The sequence below is a fragment of the Siphateles boraxobius genome, unplaced genomic scaffold, assembly GCF_051911475.1.
Source record: "Siphateles boraxobius isolate OS27281-9 unplaced genomic scaffold, OSU_SipBor_1 20, whole genome shotgun sequence".
NCBI classification, from domain to species: Eukaryota; Metazoa; Chordata; class Actinopteri; order Cypriniformes; family Leuciscidae; genus Siphateles; species Siphateles boraxobius.
This window is the reverse complement of record NW_027508811.1, coordinates 7,652,920-7,670,386: the sequence shown is the minus strand read 5'-3', so window position 1 is coordinate 7,670,386 and position 17,467 is coordinate 7,652,920. Positions and strand designations below refer to the sequence as shown.

The window sequence follows — 17,467 nt, the reverse complement described above, 5'->3', positions numbered from 1 at the left end:
ACTTTTATCTTTGAAACTTTGCTCACTTTTTACACTCACAAAGGGGTATATTACAGACCTCATGAAAGGTAATATACAAAAAAAGCATTGTATGGGCAGTTTAAAGAATGATCAAGATAAGATAACAAGGATGACATTCAGTAAACTTAATTTAACAAAACAAAAGTCACTATTGTCTTCTTCAAAAATCATGTAATGGAGGCTGATATTCACTGTCTCCTCTCTGGATCAGGACTGGGGTCGGCCTGGAGACCTGTGGAAGCTGGACATCCAGTGGCATGAACCCAGCACAGAAGAGAAAGAGTTTGTTTTCTACTTGCTGGATCTGCTGTTAAAGCCGGAACTCCAGTGTCTGCAGAAACACACACAGGGAGAACAGGACATGAGCAGGTCAGCTTTGTTTGAATTCAGAAAAACTCTTCTTTCTTTTTGTCTTGTGTACCCACACAGCCCCATCAGTAAATTCCCATTTATCAACACTAAACCAGAAATGTGATCCTTTAAATTTATATTACACTGGACTTTCTTTAAAAGGGGGGCTGAATGTTTTCAGGGTGTTTATTTGGCAAAAAAAAAAAAAATTATATTTATATATATATATTTGCAATGATGTGAAATGCACAATGTTTTAAATGCCCCCTGGACCCTGTGGTAATTCAACATACCATGTTTCACTGAATTACAGAAGTCAGAGACTATTATTCAAGAATGATTTAAGCTTATAGATGTTTTTGTTTCTTTCATGGATGAATGTTATTTTGATGCCATTGATCCACAAAAGAACATTTAAAGAAAAAGATCAGAGAAAGAATAATTTGCTCTACTAATTTGTGTGTTATGTCTCTTTAGGGATGATGTTCTTCAGAGTCTGTCTATTATTCATAACTGTCTTCTGGGAGCAAGCCCCCTTCTGCCCCCAGTGAATGGAGAACCCATCCCGGATCTGTGAGTAACACACACAACACTACCATAGAAAGGTTTGTGGTCGGTAAGATTTTTTTTTTTTTTTTAGAAATTAATACTTATTCATGCACTAAATTGATCAAAAGTGACATTTATAAAGTTAAAAAAGATTTCTATTTCAAATAAATGCTGTTCTTCTGAACTTTCTATTCATCAAAGATTATCAACATTGATAATAAGCAATGCATCTTTAGCATCAAATCAGCAAAAATAGAATGATTTCTGAAGGACCATGTGACACTAAAGACTGGAGTAATGATGCTGAAAATTTGGATTTGGTACATTTTAAAATATAATAAAATAGATAGCAGCGATTTTAAATTGTAATAATATTTCACAATATTACAGTTTTTACTGCTCAAATAAATACAGACTAGTTGAAAATAAGAGACTTGTTTCAAAAACATTAAAAGATCCTGCTGACCCAAAACATTTGAACGCTAGTGTACTACAGTTAAAAAACAACAACTCTGCAAACATCTGTGATTTTAGCATTGCATAGATTGTCCAACTATATATGATGCTCTGGTAAACGTCTTTTTAAATATATGAATTTGGTAATATTTAAACTTTCTAATGCTTCTCATTTAGGATCAACAGTATGGTTCGGCTAAACGAGACAAAGGTGTACACTGGAGTAGACTATGGTAAGTGAGCATTTCCTTGTTTAAAATCAGTGCTGGAGCTATATTGATTAATGAATGAATTGCTTTGCAGTGGATTATATTGATTATTGATTATTGATTTATTGGCAGACCTGTCCAGAGAGAACTACAGAGAGGACATCTGTAAGACAATTAGACCTTTACTACGTAAGTTACTTCAACATACTAAGATACTTAAATACCCTTTCTAGTTTTAAACTTTAAGGTTTTGTTTCCAAACCTCTTAACATCTATAGAGAAATGTAATGAATGATAGTTCTTACATATTGAGTGAAATGAAACCTATTTTTAATTATGTATCTATACAGACTACACACTAGAGCACTCGGAAGACGACATCAAATCCCTCTTCTCCATTATAAAGGTGAACCACAACACTGTCAGGTTTTCTCCAACATTTGTGTGTGTGTAATATGCATGTGATATTTATTTTATTGGTAATAAGCATTGGCGTGAACAATTCTTGGTGTTCTTTTAATAGATCATCAATGACCTGCTCCACTTTAAAGGCTCACACAAACATGAGTTCGACTCCCGCTGGAAGAGTTTCAGTCTGATTAAAAGGTCTATGGAGAACAGGGTGAGACACATTTAATGTCCATCTTCTCTGTATTTGACAAGTAGTATACTGACACTCTCTCTTCTTCTCTCCAGCTTCACGGCAGTAAACAGCACATTAGAGCTCTACTCATAGACAGAGTCATGCTGCAACATGAGGTAACTCATAATAATAATTATAATCTTAATATGTTTTATAGAGCATTTGGGTGAATCTTAAGAAACCTGTCAAGAAAATTGCTGGGTCATTTTTTCAATAAAGTAACTTTTATTTCAATAACTATTTTGTATGTTTTATATAACTACCGTTCAAAAGATTGAGGTTTTTGAAAAGTTTTTTATGCTCACCGAAGCTGCTTTTTATTTTAAAATACAGTAATATTGTTAAATTGTTAAATATATAATTCCAAAATAATATATTTTAAAATGTTATTTATTCCTGTGATGGTAAAGATTATTTTTTTAGCACGCATTATTACCCCAGTCTTCAGTGTCACATGATCCTTCAGAAATCATTCTAATATGCTGATTTGATGCTCAAGAAACATTACTTAGTATTATTAATGTTCAAATCAGTTGCACTGCTTAATATTTTGTGGATTTTTCTTTTTTTTTCTGGATTCTTTTATGAATACAAGGTTAAAAAACAGCATTTATTTTAAATATAATGTTACAACAAATATTTCTAAGTGTCTTTACTGTCATTTTTGATCCTCGTGGAATTAAGTATTCATTTTTTTTTTTTTTTTTAAAGAAATGTAATACTTTTCTTCTTCAAAAAAAAACCTTTTAGGTTTTGGGGTAAAATGCATGACCTGGACAGGTTTTTTATGAGAGGAATGCTTTATAATATATATAACTTGCCTCCCGTTAGATAAACATGTATCTTAAAGACTCTTCAACATGTTATGATTTCAGTAGTTTTTAGTGTGTTTATGCCTGTTTGTGTTTCAGTTAAGAAATCTGACCATAGATGGGTGTAGCTACAGGTACGTTCATCAGGACCTGATGAAGGACCTGCTCAGACTGTCCACCAGCAGATACAGTCAGGTATGACAACACCATACACAAACACACACACACATATGCATTCACATTCAAACGCAATGAATGCAACATGAATAGCCTCTCTCTCTTACCTCAGGTGAGGAGTAAAGCTCAGAATGCGCTGTTCACAGCATTGGCAACCTACAACTTCTGCTGCAGAGACATCATCCCTGCGGTGTTGGAGTACCTGGACCCAGACCGCACTGACGTCACCCAGCAGCAATTCAAAGTAGGTCTCTCACAATGTTTACACTCTTTCTGTTAATAAAGGATCATACTTGATCTGTCTTTCTTACTCTTCTCCAGGGTGCCTTGTATTGTCTGTTAGGGAACCACTCTGGGGTCTGTCTTGCTACCCTTCAGTACTGGGACTGCATCGCTATGACATGGCCTGCCGTTGTTCGTTCTGGCATGAGCCCCTCCATGTCTCTGGAGAAGCCTTCAATCGTGCGGCTCTTCGATGACCTGGCCGACAAGATCCACCGCCAGTACGAGACCATCGGTTTTGACTTTTCTGTGAGTTCAGCAAATAGCAGCCTAAATGACTGAGATGGATAAACTGAATTATAAATAAAGGCTTTCCTTTTACTTAAAGCTGTTAACATATTAACATAATTGTATAAATTAAAACATGTAAATGCTAATGTGTTTGTTGACATTGCACACCTCAGCTAAACAAACTCTATTTTTCTTGTGGCATATGTATCTTTACAGTTTTCTCCTTCGTTTTGTATTCAGATTCCAGAGAGTTGTGTGGATGTTGCCCTAAAAATTCTGAAATCCAGTAATCCAGAACCGACCCCATGTGATGCCTCTGAACAGGAGGAACTGGAGGGAAGAAAGAGACAGGAACAGAAAAACAAAGACTCAGTGCAGTGAGTAAATGCTTAAAAACTGCATACAAATATGCTTCACAAGTTTATATCCGGTTAAGTGGTGCATATACTCAAAAACTGCGTTATTTTTTTATTTGATCAATCCTAACAGGAAGTATGAGAATCTAGTGGTGGATCTTTTGGACTGCGTTTACGACCGAAACATGTACGTCTACTCACAAAGTGCTGTTCATTCTAACCAGACACAGTTTTACAGGGTTTACAGGAACAGTTATGCTAAAATATTGTATTATTCTTTGTTATTATTCTTTATTTTGCTGTTATTGAAATTGTTCTTTGTGATTGCAGTCTCTGAATTATTTGTAAGGATTTACAAAACACTGAATGGTAATGGAAGTTCATTGGTCCTATGCTTGTTTATTTTGCAGGCCCTGGAAGTTTGAGCAGATAGCGATCGGCTTCCTCTCTCTGATGCTGAGAGATGACCAGCCCTTGCCTTCCTCTGCAGTCCTCTTTTTCATTAAGAGCCTGAACCACGACTCCCTCTTAGTTCGCAATGTGCGTTTGTGTGTGCATTCTGTCAAAATTTTACTTCAGAACATATCTGTGAAAGGAAAGCAAAAACATGTTTCTTCTTTTTTTGTGCTATTTATTGCTCAGGGTGCAATATCAGCAGTGAGTGGAATACTGAAGCAGCTCAAGAGACCTCACAAGAAACTGGCAGTGAATCCCTACGACATTTCTGAACTCAAAACCTCTCTTCAGTCATGTGAGTACACTAACATATAGTAAGAAGTGAGTATATACAGTTGGTAGCCAACCAAAATGCCTATTACTGCCACTTGTACTGCCGCTGCTAGACCACAGCGTTAAATAAAATCTAGTCACATGTGGCACTAGTTTACGAAATCACCACCAGTTGGTGCAAAGGGCAAATGTTTACATGTAAATGAAGATAAAATAATGAAATAAATTACTGGTAATAATATTAACTGTAATATAATATAGTATTACACCTTTTAATCTTGGCTAGTTATTTATCATATAAGTGCTTAATGTTCCAGCTATTAAAACTATGGTTATAGCGCCACTTGCGTTCAAGAGCAGAAATGCATTTTCTGCCGCAAGCTGCGTTACCCGTGGCGGCAGAAAAACTCATTCTGGTTGAGTACCATCTGTAGTCTTACTAAATGGAAACATATCAAAGTATATCTGAGATTTGTGATTTCCTGTTCTTCATGTAGGTGATGGTAAAGCTGTTGGTTCTCTGTTGGTGGGAGATAGGCCTGATAACCAGTGGCTGCAGTATGACAGCAGCAGGTTGCCGCGCTCCCAGCAGGACTGGGATGAAGGTTGCTTCATTGAGAAAACCCACTGGGGTTATTCCACATGGCCACGGTACACACACAGTGCTTAAAGGAAGAGTTTACCACACATGGAAAATAACTGTTTGCTGTTATTATAATTTTTTTCTGTGGAACACAAAAGAGGAAATTTTGACTCATTCCACAGCTCTTTTCCATACATCAACAGTTCATAGAGGCTGTCAAGCTCCAAAAAACACAGTAAAAGTGGTCCATATGACACATTCACCATATTTCACATTTTCCAAAGCCAAACACAATAGCTTTGTGTGAGGAACATAAAGAAAATTAAAAGTTGTTTACTAATGATTTTTCCCTCTGCAAAGTTCTGAATAAGGCCTGAAACCATTCTGAAGCCAAAGGATCTCCCTTTTCATTATAAGATTTTTAATATCATTTTTAAAATGTTTTTGAAAGAAGTCTCTTCTGCTCACCAAGGCTGCATTTATTTGATGAAAAATACAGTAAAACTGTAATATTCTAAAATATAATTACTATTTAAAGTCTTCAGTCACATAATCCTTTTTTCAGGACTGAATTGAAAGTTCTAAAGAACATCATTTATTTGAAATAGATATATTTTGTAACATGGTGAATGACTTTACTGATAATTTTGATTAATTTATCCTTTTCATCCAAAACTGAATAAAAGTTTTAAATTTCTTTAAAAATCTTACTGACCCCAAACGTTTGAATGGTAGTGTATAATTTGAAACTCATTTTGTGCTGATCTTCAAAAGTTAGACAAAACAACTGCTAAATATGTTATTATTTTGTTTCTTTTTTTAGGAGCCTGATGCTCTATGCCCCTCCTGAGGAACAGCCCAAACAGGGCAAAACAAGAGAAGAAATGAATGAGGTATACTCAATTTCAATTCTAGTAACATCTAAACCCAACCCAGTTTTGTTCCTCAAAACTCAAAATATGCTTTTACCATTTATATTATATTACCACAGTGGTTTTTATATTTCAATCTGTCTTGTTTTGTTTAGGTTCGTTTATACCTGTTTTCTGTTTTGTAGAGTGAACAGATCATATATGATCATTTCTCAGACCGGCTGTTCATCGATCAGTTCATCCACTATTTGTCTCTGGAGGACAGGAAGGGGAATGATAAATTCAGCCCACGACGATTTTGCCTCTTTAAGGTGAGAGTATTTACATGCACGTCTACAAGTCTGTTTTTCAAACCCAATGAAATGTAGACTGTAGAACTCTATGAGCCAGGTTTTCAGGCTTGTTCAAACCAATTTAGTTCTATATCTGAGTGGCATCCAAACAATCGCCATTCTCCGAATTAAAAATGATTGATCGCTTGCATCATAAAAATGCTTTGTGTTGTAAAAGGGCCTTTTCCGGAACTTTGATGATGCCTTCCTGCCATTGCTGAAGCCTCATATGGAGCGTCTGGTTGCGGATACCCATGAAAGCACCCAGCGCTGTGTGGCGGAGATCATCTCTGGACTCATCAGGGGCTCCAAACACTGGAGCTACAGCAAGGTATTTGCCACATGTGCATTTCAACAAATTAAGAGTCCTCAACATAAGCATTTTTACTCACCTGAACACTTGGGTCTCAACTGTTTGGACTCTGGCTGTTTGGACAAGAATGAAACACCTTTGCTTGAGTCTGTATATGTGTTTTTGTGCGTTTCAGGTGGAAAAACTGTGGGCTCTGCTATGTCCACTCCTCCGTAAAGCTCTTTCCAATATCACTATAGAGACGTATGCGGACTGGGGCACCTGCATTGCCACTGCCTGTGTAAGGATATTTTTGACCATGTACTTGTCTTTTATGAGGATTTATGATTATTGGTATGCTTAGGATCACTGGGTTTTGGGAAAAATCTTTGCAAAAATATACTATTTCAAATTGTGGACAGTTTTGGGTAAGTTACTTAAAAAAGTAATGAATTACTGGCTACTAATTACATCTTCAACAGTGTAATTATATTACTGGCTACTAATTACATCTTCAACAGTGTAATTATATTACTGTACTAAGTACTCTCTTTAAAATGTATTGCATTACAAATCCAATATCAACCTCGACCAGTTGAACAATACAAAGATAGACATGAAACTGAAATAAATAATATAAAATTGTATAAATAATTTTTGAACTGACCAAAGTATTTAAAGTGAGAAGGTTACATTAAAAAAAAATACATTTAACCATTAAACGTTACATTTTTATGTTCAATCCACTATTGTTTGATATATAATTGTCCTATATCATATTTAATGGAGTTACATCAGAAGTAAATGTAATTAAATTACAGAAAAATTAAGAGTAATCCCTTACTTTACTATAATTACTTTTCTCTTGAAAATGCATTACACCAAAAACTGATTGTGGATTAAATTTAATATCATATTCTAGTATTAATGAGGCTATTGACCAGACAATCTGTGGATTTACTTTACCATTCAAAAGTTTGGCGTCTAAGTTTTATTTTTTATTTTTAAAATAAATAAAAAATGTTCAACATGCGTGCATTAAATTGAAAATTTTATAATGTTACAGAAGATTTCTATTTCGGATAAATGCTGCTCTTTTGAACCTATCATTTATTCATCAAAGAATCCTGATAAACAAAATACTAAGCAGAAAAAGAGAAAAATGTTTCCACAAAATATTAAGCAGCGCAACTTTTATTTCCAAAATTAATAATAGTAATAAATGTTTCTTGAGCATCAAATCATCATATCAATATGATTTCTGAAGGATCATGTGACACTGAAGACTGGAATAATGATGCTGGAATCTTTTTTGCCATCACAGGAATAAATTACATTTTAAAATATATTAAAATAGATAACTGTTATTTTAAATCGAAACAATATTTCTTAATATTACTGCATTTTTGATCACATAAATGCAGCATTAGTGAGCATAAGACTTTCCAAAACATGAACAAGTCTTACCTTCCCAAACCTTTTAAACAGTAGTATATGCTTTCATATTTTCCCAGCTGAATTATTCCCTGTGTACATATGTGTGTGTGTTGTACAGGAGAGCCGAGACCCACGAAAGCTCCACTGGCTGTTTGAGTTGCTGATGGAATCACCGGTCACAGGAAAAGGAGGCTCGCTTGTGGACGCCTGGTATGACATCACTGCCACACACTTCATCTTCTGAAACCTGAATGTTATGGTTTAAATAGGGGAAATGATCACTGTGACTTCTATATATTTCATTGCTACATGTCAAAGTTTGTCATTTAAATGGGCTCAATGTCATCTCTGTCTTTCAGCCGTCTGTATGTGCTGCAGGGAGGTCTTGCTCAGCAGCAGTGGAGAGTCCCAGAGCTGCTTCACAGGTTACTACAGTACCTCGAGCCCAAGCTCACTCAGGTCTACAAGAACGTACGCGAACGCATCGGCAGGTATGTGCTTCAACACAAAAAACACATCAACATTATACATGTTCACGTTTAGTCTTTTCAGACCTCATTTTTAATTAAAACCCTCCGTATTATAGCAACACATTTGGATCCACTCATTGTCTCTGTCTTCTCCTATCTCTCAGTGTGCTCACTTACATCTTCATGATCGATGTGAACCTGCCACACACTCAGCCCACCACGTCCCCGCGCATCGGAGAGTTCACGGAGCGTGTGCTGGCCAGACTCAAGCCTTTAACCGAGGGCGAGGAGGAGATCCAAAATCACATAGTGGAGGGAAACACGGAGGGAGATCAAGATGAGAGGTCACAGGCTATCAGATTACTCAAAACTGGTGTGTATTTTGTACACCTTTATGTTTGTGTTTGAAAAAGTGTGCAGAAGTGCTTGTGGTCCAGGGCTATTTGGGGTAACAGTGTTTTCTGTTTGTTTTAGTGTTGAAGTGGTTGATGACCAGCACTGGACGCTCTTTCTCTTCTGCTGTCCCGGAACAGCTGCGTCTCCTCCCTCTCCTCTTCAAAGTGAGTCCTAGTTTTGTCTGTAATTTAGTTCACTGTCTGCAAGTCTTGTGTTTTTAAGGCCTGTCTCCCACTCTCTCTCTAGATTGCTCCTGTGGAGAATGACGACAGCTATGATGAGATGAAGAGAGACGCTAAGACATGTCTGTCTCTCATGTCCCAGGGGCTGCTGTTCTCAGAACAGATCCCACAAGTCCTCAGTGCACTTGAAGAGGTGACTGTCAGTGCCCATAAGGCGCACACACTCAGCACACACAGTATGAGTCATGTGTGAATGTGAGGGTTTAATGTGTGATTTGACCAGCAGATGGCACTGTTTGTTACAGATCTCAAGGAGCAGCTCGTGGCACGCACGTTACACCGTTCTCACCTACCTGCAGGTTATGGTCTTCTACAATCTTTTCACTTTCCTCAGTGATGCCCAGGCTGTCGGTGACGTGAGAGCTGTAGTTCTACACCTGCTACAGGATGAACAACTAGAGGTGTGTGAATAAATTTGCACACTGATATACGCACATGCATTACAGTTTGTTTCACTATTTCTGAGGTCTAGTTGCAACTCTGTACCCCACTCTGTTTCTGGTGGGGTACAGTCAATAATTTCCCAAGCCTATTATGAAAGCACAAACTTGCTACGAACTACAATCTAATTAATCAATGTATAAATACTACAATCTGTAAATAAATCTTATTCAACAGGACGTTATCTATGACAGCTAATCAGCCGAGAATTAGAATAAAAGCCAATGAAGAAATGCACAACAATTCCTCATTCGACAAACTTGGCAGGCTTTCATGATAAGATCTGGGTGTTTATAAATGAAGTGTCATTGCAATTAGCATAAAGAGAGACTAGGCTTTTTTTGGCATTTTTTTTTTTTCTTTCTTTTTTTTTTTTTAAGCTCCAGTCTGTAACTTTTTTGTGTTAAATATTATCCACAATAAATTTGAGCAAGTACATATAACTAGCCAGTGTTCCAAACTACCTGCTTGCTTTAGCTCAATTAAGAACGGCAAGCTTGTAATAATGTTTTTAATTCCAGTGGTACTGGTAGGGCTGGGCCGGTTACCGCATTACCGCAATACCGCGATACCGCGGTCACGTGACTCCGACCGCGGGTCTGAGCTGGTCACCGTCATCACCTGAAAAAAAAAAGAAAAGAAAAAACTTGGCCTGCACATGTGTGCATGTTGTGTCTAATAACATGGATTCATTGATTCTAATGACATGGATTATGTTTATGATATTGTAGCTTACATGGATTCAAGGTTTTCTAAACAAAACTTATCAAAGATGGAGCAAATCCGACCTTTCGCGAGTTGAGGAGCGCAATGTTCCATGACGCATAATAACATTCCATTCGTATTAGAGATGCGCGGATGGGCTATTATTATTTCATCCGCAACCACATCATAAAACTCATCATCTGTCCGCCATCCACCCGCACCAACGTTTTTTGATCAATTTTCGAAACCGCATCCGCGGCGCTGACTGTTTTAAGGTCTATGAGCAATGTGAGGCGCTGCTGTCGCGAGGCTAGAAAGCTCTTGGCTGTTCTAGAAAGAACACTGATCCAATGCAGCAAAGATATTTAAAGGCTAAAGTCCCTAGAATATTGGCTATGTTGTATCCCCAGAATATCAGCAGTGAACTCCGTCTCCGATCGGCGCACAGGGATAAATATGAATAAGTAAATAGCCTATAACGCACATCGGCAAACCTGACCTTACCTGACTAGGCTACTGTAGACTAAAATTTTATCATTTCGTTTTGAATTTTGTTTAAAAGTAGACATTTAGGCCCAGCCTACGCCGAGTTTCGGTTCATTTATGAGACGAGCTCCAGTTCACGCGAAAGAGATCACACCTGCGTTTCGACGTCCTCCTGATTATATGTCTGCTATTTGCTTCTTATTCCTAAATTCCAGGCAATTAGTTAATGAAACAGTGATTAAATTTAAGGTACAATTTATACAAAACGAAATTTAATTTAAAGAAAGGCTTTCTACAAAACAAAACTTAATAAAGTGGTCAAAATCGTGTCTGACCCATCTTATGATCCTATCTTACTCATGCTGTTCACTCTTCATATAATCGACATAGATTAAATAAAAAATAACACTATATTATGTAAACATAAATATGGAGTATAATATATTTAAAGTTGATAAGTTAATACACGTAAAGTTGATAATTCCGCGAATAACTGCTCTTGCAGATTTCGAACAGAGATGGCGACAAAGAGGAAAAACTACGGACTGCAGCTTTAAGTTTCTGTTATATAGTGTATTAATCAGCTGCGTGGTTAATCGTTAAAAGATCATGATCTCGATTCAAATACACATGCAATATTCTTCCTAAAAGAAACCTTTGACGGGTACGATTACAGACATTCAAATCTGTGTTCTCGCTGGCGCTGACCCAGAGAGAGCTGTTGTCATGTAGAGGAATGGAATAGCTTCACAACCACACAGTATCATTATTTCTGTTACAATAATTCAAATTATCACAGAAGTACTGGGATAAAAGCTTTTAGTGAGCATTATGAGTGAGTCATTGAATCATTCACTCAAACCGATGTTTTTTTTTATAATTCATTCAAATTAATTTAAAAAATGTTCTGATTTGTGATCTCCATTTTAAACAAAAATCGTAATTCTCAATTTATCCAGAATCGTGCAGCTCTCACACAAATATTATGACATTCACTGCAAATGTTTATTTAATAAGTATACATATATTGATTTGTTTATTATTATAATTTTATTTTATTATTTTTAATCTACTGTTTTACTATTGTTGACCTTTTTTAAAATGTCCTTAAAAGTCTTATGATACAATTAACCATTCAAAGGTTCGGTGTTGGTTCGATTTTTTTGATCAGTACATTAATTTGATCTAAAATGACAGATTTTTTTATTTTACAAAAAATTCTATTTGAAATGAATGCTTACATTTTTATTTCAGGATATTTTGATGAATAGAGTTTAAAAGATATCACGTTGATAACAAGATTGATAATATTCAGAAGTGTTTCTTGCACTCCAACTCAGCATATTAGAATAATTTCTGAAGGATCGTGTGACACTGAAGACTGGAGTAATGATGTTGGAAATTCAGCTTTGATCACCGGAATAAATTACATTTTAGTATATATTTAAATAGAAAACATTTCTATTGTAAAATATTTACTTTTCACAGTATAACTTTTTTTTATCAAATAAATCAATAAGAGAGGGCATTTTACAAATATTTGGCCCTCATAATACATAACATAAATGCACATGCCACAACTAACAAGTGTCTGTCTTTTACTACTGATTTCACCCTTAGATGTTCACACCTTAGACATTTTTCACTCGATTCCATTGAATTAATCTTGATCACTGTAAAAGATGATATATCTTTAGTATATCTATATTTGAAGTCTTTCTGTTCTGTTCAACCTTCTGTTCATGAATGTGATGTAGTATAATCACAAAGTTTAAATGTGTCGGAAGCCAATTACGTAAACCGCTGTGGTGAAAGTGTCTCTTTCACCATGCTTTCTTTGCAGTGATGTAGCACTCTCTTGTTTTCCTTTATTCTCTCTCTCTCTCTCTCTATCATGCTCTCTCTATCCGTCCTACTGTTACCATAGCAACTCCCAGCTGCAGCAGTATTCTGTTTCCATGGTGATAGATGTTCAAATTTCCAGAGAGGAGCGTACGGCAAACGGAGAGAAGTGGGGGAAAAGATTAGGGTTATGGGTGGAAGGAAACTACCCCTTTAATACAGCAAATTAAATCACATGACTTTGGATTCCATGTTGCATATGACCCTCTGTCTGCTGACGTAATACAGCTAGTCAGTCGATTAGTGACACCCAATCAGAACGTCACCGTGACTGGATCCCAAGGTTAAGGATCAGAGCATAGGGTCAAGATCACAAGATTTTGGGACTTCAAAACAAGAGCCATCGTTTCTTTGTCAGAGCAAATGGATGTCATAAACGCACAGAACTACACAGAATGTTATTGCGGAGTCAGCTTTTTATGGTTGTCTCTGTAGGGATTTTTTTGTCTAATTATTGCTTCCTTAAGACGGGTTGGTTGACTGGCTGTTTAGCACATCCCTGGTTATAAGCTTGAAATTTGCTTATTCATCCATTTCACCCTGACTGGAACATTGTGTTTTGTTCTGTGATGCCATTTGCACCAATCTGCCTTGTTACATTTAAGTTCCACTGCTTCTGTTCTTCGTGCCCTGTGTATTTTCTTTATTTAAAGAAAGGTTCTTCTGACACAAAAAGCCCCCAGCTGCTCTGCACCTCCCACGCTTTAGATAACTGAAAGGAAAAAACTGTCTGAACCTTTGGCCGCAAAAAAAATATTTTGCTCTCTCTTCATGTTTTAAGGTGAGGGAGATGGCGGCCACAACTCTGAGTGGATTACTGCAGTGTCATTTTCTCAGCATTGATGAACCTATGCAGGCCCATTTTGAGTCCCTGAGCAAGACCCGTCTGCCCAAGCGTAGGAGGAGAGAGCTGGGCTCCATGGTGGACACAATCCCTTCTGCTGGTAACGATCACACAAGTACACTAGCGTTCAAACGTTTGGGGGTTTTGAAAGAAGTCTCTAATGCTCAACTAGGCTGCATTTATTTAATCACAAATACAGTAATGCTTATTGCAAATTAAAACAAATATTTTCTATTTGAATATATTTTAAAATGTAATTTATTCCTGTGATCAAAGCTGTATTTCCAGCATCAATACTCTAACTCTTCAGTGTCACATGATCCTTCAGAAATCATTCTAATATGATGATTTAATGCTCAAGAAACATTATTATTATTAATGTTGAAAAAAGTTATGCTGCTTAATTTTTTGTGGAAATGGTGATAGATTTATTTACTTTGATTATTTAATTTGATTAATAGAAAGCAATTACCAAAATAACAGCAATTATTTAAAATGGAAATCTTTTGTAAAATTATAAATGTCTTTACTGTCAATTTTAATCAGTGTAATGTATCCTTGCTGAATAAAACTTTTGAACGGTTGTGTCTATATGACCTTATCTAGCCCCGCCCCTTTTCAGTCCTGTGCTCCTTGTCTTTTTCTTTTAAACTGGGCTCGTTTAAAATCTTCCCGGTCTACTGACATTTAAGACATCTGCTTTAAACATTACAATCCTCATGATAACTTTCATTAACTTTACAATAAGTAAATCCACTTTTACGAATTATTTCTCGACCGTTATGCCATAGAAATATACAGAGCTACTGCAAAAACGAAATTTCTAAGACAATATTTTAAAGATGGCTGCGCGCTTGTTTCTCTGGTGCATAAGGTCTATTCTAAGGATACACAATATACTGATGTCTTATGGGTTATCTGACGATTTTAGAGGTATTTAATTTATCAGTATCATTCAGTATGCAGTTCATATATAGTGCACTTTAGATATTCAATTGTGCATGCTCATTTCTCCTATTTTTACATTTAAATTACCATTGCCGCCATAGCTCAAGGTTAATATTTTAACACCATTAAATTGAATTTTTTTGCCAGGAATTTTTAGCAAATCTTAAAATGAATATCCTTTTTTACACTCTACATTAATTTGATGCCTAAATTTACTTGTAGCATTTCAAACAATTCTAGTTTTTAGTGTTTTACCGTTTTTATGTTGTACGGCAATTAATAGTGAGCAGAAGTTTGATACCGTATAATAAATATAGTATTTTATTAGATAGATAGATAGATAGATAGAAAATCTTAGATTCAATTAGTGATCTAGAAATTATTACATATGGAAAAAACACTAAGATGCTCATTTTGGTGAGACTGTTTACTGATTTTATATTTGGGGTGAATTAAATTGACCAAAATTCACCCTAGATATATTTATACACAGTACCTTATGATAAATGATTGGACTTAAATCTTAAATTTTTTTTGTGTGTTTAGACCTGGTGCGGCGACATGCAGGTGTATTAGGTCTGAGTGCCTGCATCCTGTCCAGCCCGTATGATGTGCCCACCTGGATGCCCCAGATCCTCATGGACCTGAGTGCCCACCTCACTGACACGCAGCCTATAGAGGTACAGCTCCCGCTCTCTTTTACTTGTGTGTTAGATGTTGAGAAAGGGAGAGTTGGATGATCAGCTGATTGCAGTCTGCAGGGGTCCAGGCATTGACTGAGAAAAGATGAAATGTTCAAGCATTTCTGGAAGTTGAATATGAATCATGCAACTGCATTTTGATGCACTCAAGGAAATGAATGGATGCCGGAGGAAACTGTGAGACTACTTACAAGATCTTTAACAGATTTATTGCTGTCTCTCTAGATGACTGTGAAGAAAACACTGTCGGATTTCCGTCGCACTCATCATGATAACTGGCAGGAACACAAGCAGAAGTTCACAGATGACCAGCTGCTGATGCTCACAGATCTGCTAGTCTCCCCCTGTTACTACGCTTAGGTCTGTTATATACACACTCACACAGGCTGTCTTCCAAAACCTAGTGAGCTTCTTTGCTGCCTGCCAATATATACAGTGCCTTTTAAGGCAGCATCCTGAAACATGAAACAAAACCTCATAAATGATGATTTGGTACAATCTACATGCTGTAGGCAATACGATATTACACAATACTTACTGGAGCACACACAGATATTGGGTAAAACAGTTGTTTATTATTTAGGTTAAACAACTTTTTATAGAATTTTTTTTTCAATATTAAACTCTAGAATGAATTCGACACCAAAAAATACTGACTACGCAAGCATCTAACTCTGTTTTGGAACATACTTCGTTCACATACATGCATGTTCTGGTAGATTTCATCTTCACGCCCTTCTTATGATATTTTCTACTCTGTTTTTCAGAATGATGCCACTCTGGTGAAGGGGAAATGTTTCCTACACTTGTCTTGAGGGAAAGGCTACAAGAAAAAGGCTGCTTGAAACCTACATTTTTGTTTGCCCTTAATGTCTGGGATTGTTTTTAAAGACACAATTTATGTAGCAATAGTTGCAATCATCTAGTTTAAGACAATTAGAATATTTTACTAAACTATTTATTTTTTATTTTTGAATACACTTAATATTTAAGGAGAACCTATTGCAGGTATCGCTGACCTGCATCTATAATGTTCTTGTACAGTTTTAATTTTTTGCTTGTGTGAGTGCAGTATGGATTGTTAAAGCAGTTTTCTGCACTGCTTTGAATTGCGTTTTTATTGTAATACTAGCATTTTACCATTTTTGCAGTAGTCCATTTGAAATGTGTACACATGTAATGTTGGTAAATGTTACATATGTGTATAAAATAGTACCGTATTTTGAAGTTGCACTACATTTCCCCCTGGCCTCATGCAGACGTATTGCATTTTGAAGAGTTATGTAAGCCTACATAAATGGAGTAAGAATATCATCACAATGGATGCTGTTACAAAATACTAGGTCTGTTTAAACCATGAGATTTTAAATTTCCTCCCTTTTGTGCTTCATGCATCTTTTTGTCTACAAAGTCAACAAATGTTTATTTATTAATTTATTCGATTGAGACTTTGTTGACTGTTTTGTCAGTTGGCTCGACCTTTGCATTTAGTGTTTACAGTTTGTAATTTTTTGCATTAAGCCAGGTGTTTTCATATCCTGAAATCAGAAGATTTTTGAAGGTACTCTCTGCAAATCTTGAGACAGTGTTGAGAAATGCAACAAATGCAAATTACCAAGTGTTGCTGTTTACAGCTGTTCATTGCCCTGCTGATGAACCTGTCGGTAGCAACAATTGCAGACTATGTTTAATATTATGGTGTGTTGATAAGCTTGTGTCATAGTTATAATTATGCTGTCAAAATCATGTCCAAAGCCAATATAGAGTCCAACTTTGGTTGGTAAACTATAAGACTCTAATGCTTGATTAATTGGTTACCTGTTGATGATGTTGTTTTCTTTATCTTTTACAAATATTTGAATAAAGACAAGAGATGTTTGTAATAAAGTGTGACAAAGTATGAAGATACAATATTTTTTTTGTGTTTTTCACATGTTAATGCTGAGAAAGTACAATTTTGAATAATCAATGGACTGATCCATTATAATCCACAATAAGAA

General features: G+C 36.1%; 1 protein-coding gene across 3 annotated transcripts in view; it reads left to right on the top strand.

Moving 5' to 3' along the window:
- psme4a (proteasome activator subunit 4a) overlaps positions 1-17,354 on the top strand; it is a 32,672-nt gene extending 15,318 nt beyond the window's left edge. For all 3 annotated transcript variants that reach the window (XM_077236574.1, XM_077236573.1, XM_077236575.1), the window contains 29 exons: positions 233-390; positions 850-945; positions 1,555-1,610; positions 1,719-1,775; positions 1,937-1,992; positions 2,110-2,208; positions 2,283-2,345; positions 3,141-3,236; positions 3,331-3,462; positions 3,540-3,749; positions 3,972-4,108; positions 4,221-4,274; positions 4,498-4,627; positions 4,730-4,838; positions 5,314-5,467; positions 6,223-6,292; positions 6,457-6,582; positions 6,782-6,934; positions 7,092-7,196; positions 8,451-8,542; positions 8,692-8,823; positions 8,967-9,175; positions 9,277-9,362; positions 9,445-9,573; positions 9,686-9,841; positions 13,756-13,918; positions 15,313-15,446; positions 15,693-15,827; positions 16,235-17,354. In XM_077236574.1, coding sequence (XP_077092689.1) covers positions 233-390; positions 850-945; positions 1,555-1,610; positions 1,719-1,775; positions 1,937-1,992; positions 2,110-2,208; positions 2,283-2,345; positions 3,141-3,236; positions 3,331-3,462; positions 3,540-3,749; positions 3,972-4,108; positions 4,221-4,274; positions 4,498-4,627; positions 4,730-4,838; positions 5,314-5,467; positions 6,223-6,292; positions 6,457-6,582; positions 6,782-6,934; positions 7,092-7,196; positions 8,451-8,542; positions 8,692-8,823; positions 8,967-9,175; positions 9,277-9,362; positions 9,445-9,573; positions 9,686-9,841; positions 13,756-13,918; positions 15,313-15,446; positions 15,693-15,827 — 3,297 coding nt within the window. In that variant the 3' untranslated portion in view covers positions 16,235-17,354. The remainder of the gene's footprint in view (positions 1-232; positions 391-849; positions 946-1,554; positions 1,611-1,718; positions 1,776-1,936; positions 1,993-2,109; positions 2,209-2,282; positions 2,346-3,140; positions 3,237-3,330; positions 3,463-3,539; positions 3,750-3,971; positions 4,109-4,220; positions 4,275-4,497; positions 4,628-4,729; positions 4,839-5,313; positions 5,468-6,222; positions 6,293-6,456; positions 6,583-6,781; positions 6,935-7,091; positions 7,197-8,450; positions 8,543-8,691; positions 8,824-8,966; positions 9,176-9,276; positions 9,363-9,444; positions 9,574-9,685; positions 9,842-13,755; positions 13,919-15,312; positions 15,447-15,692; positions 15,828-16,234) is intronic.
- The last annotated feature ends 113 nt before the right edge of the window (positions 17,355-17,467 follow it).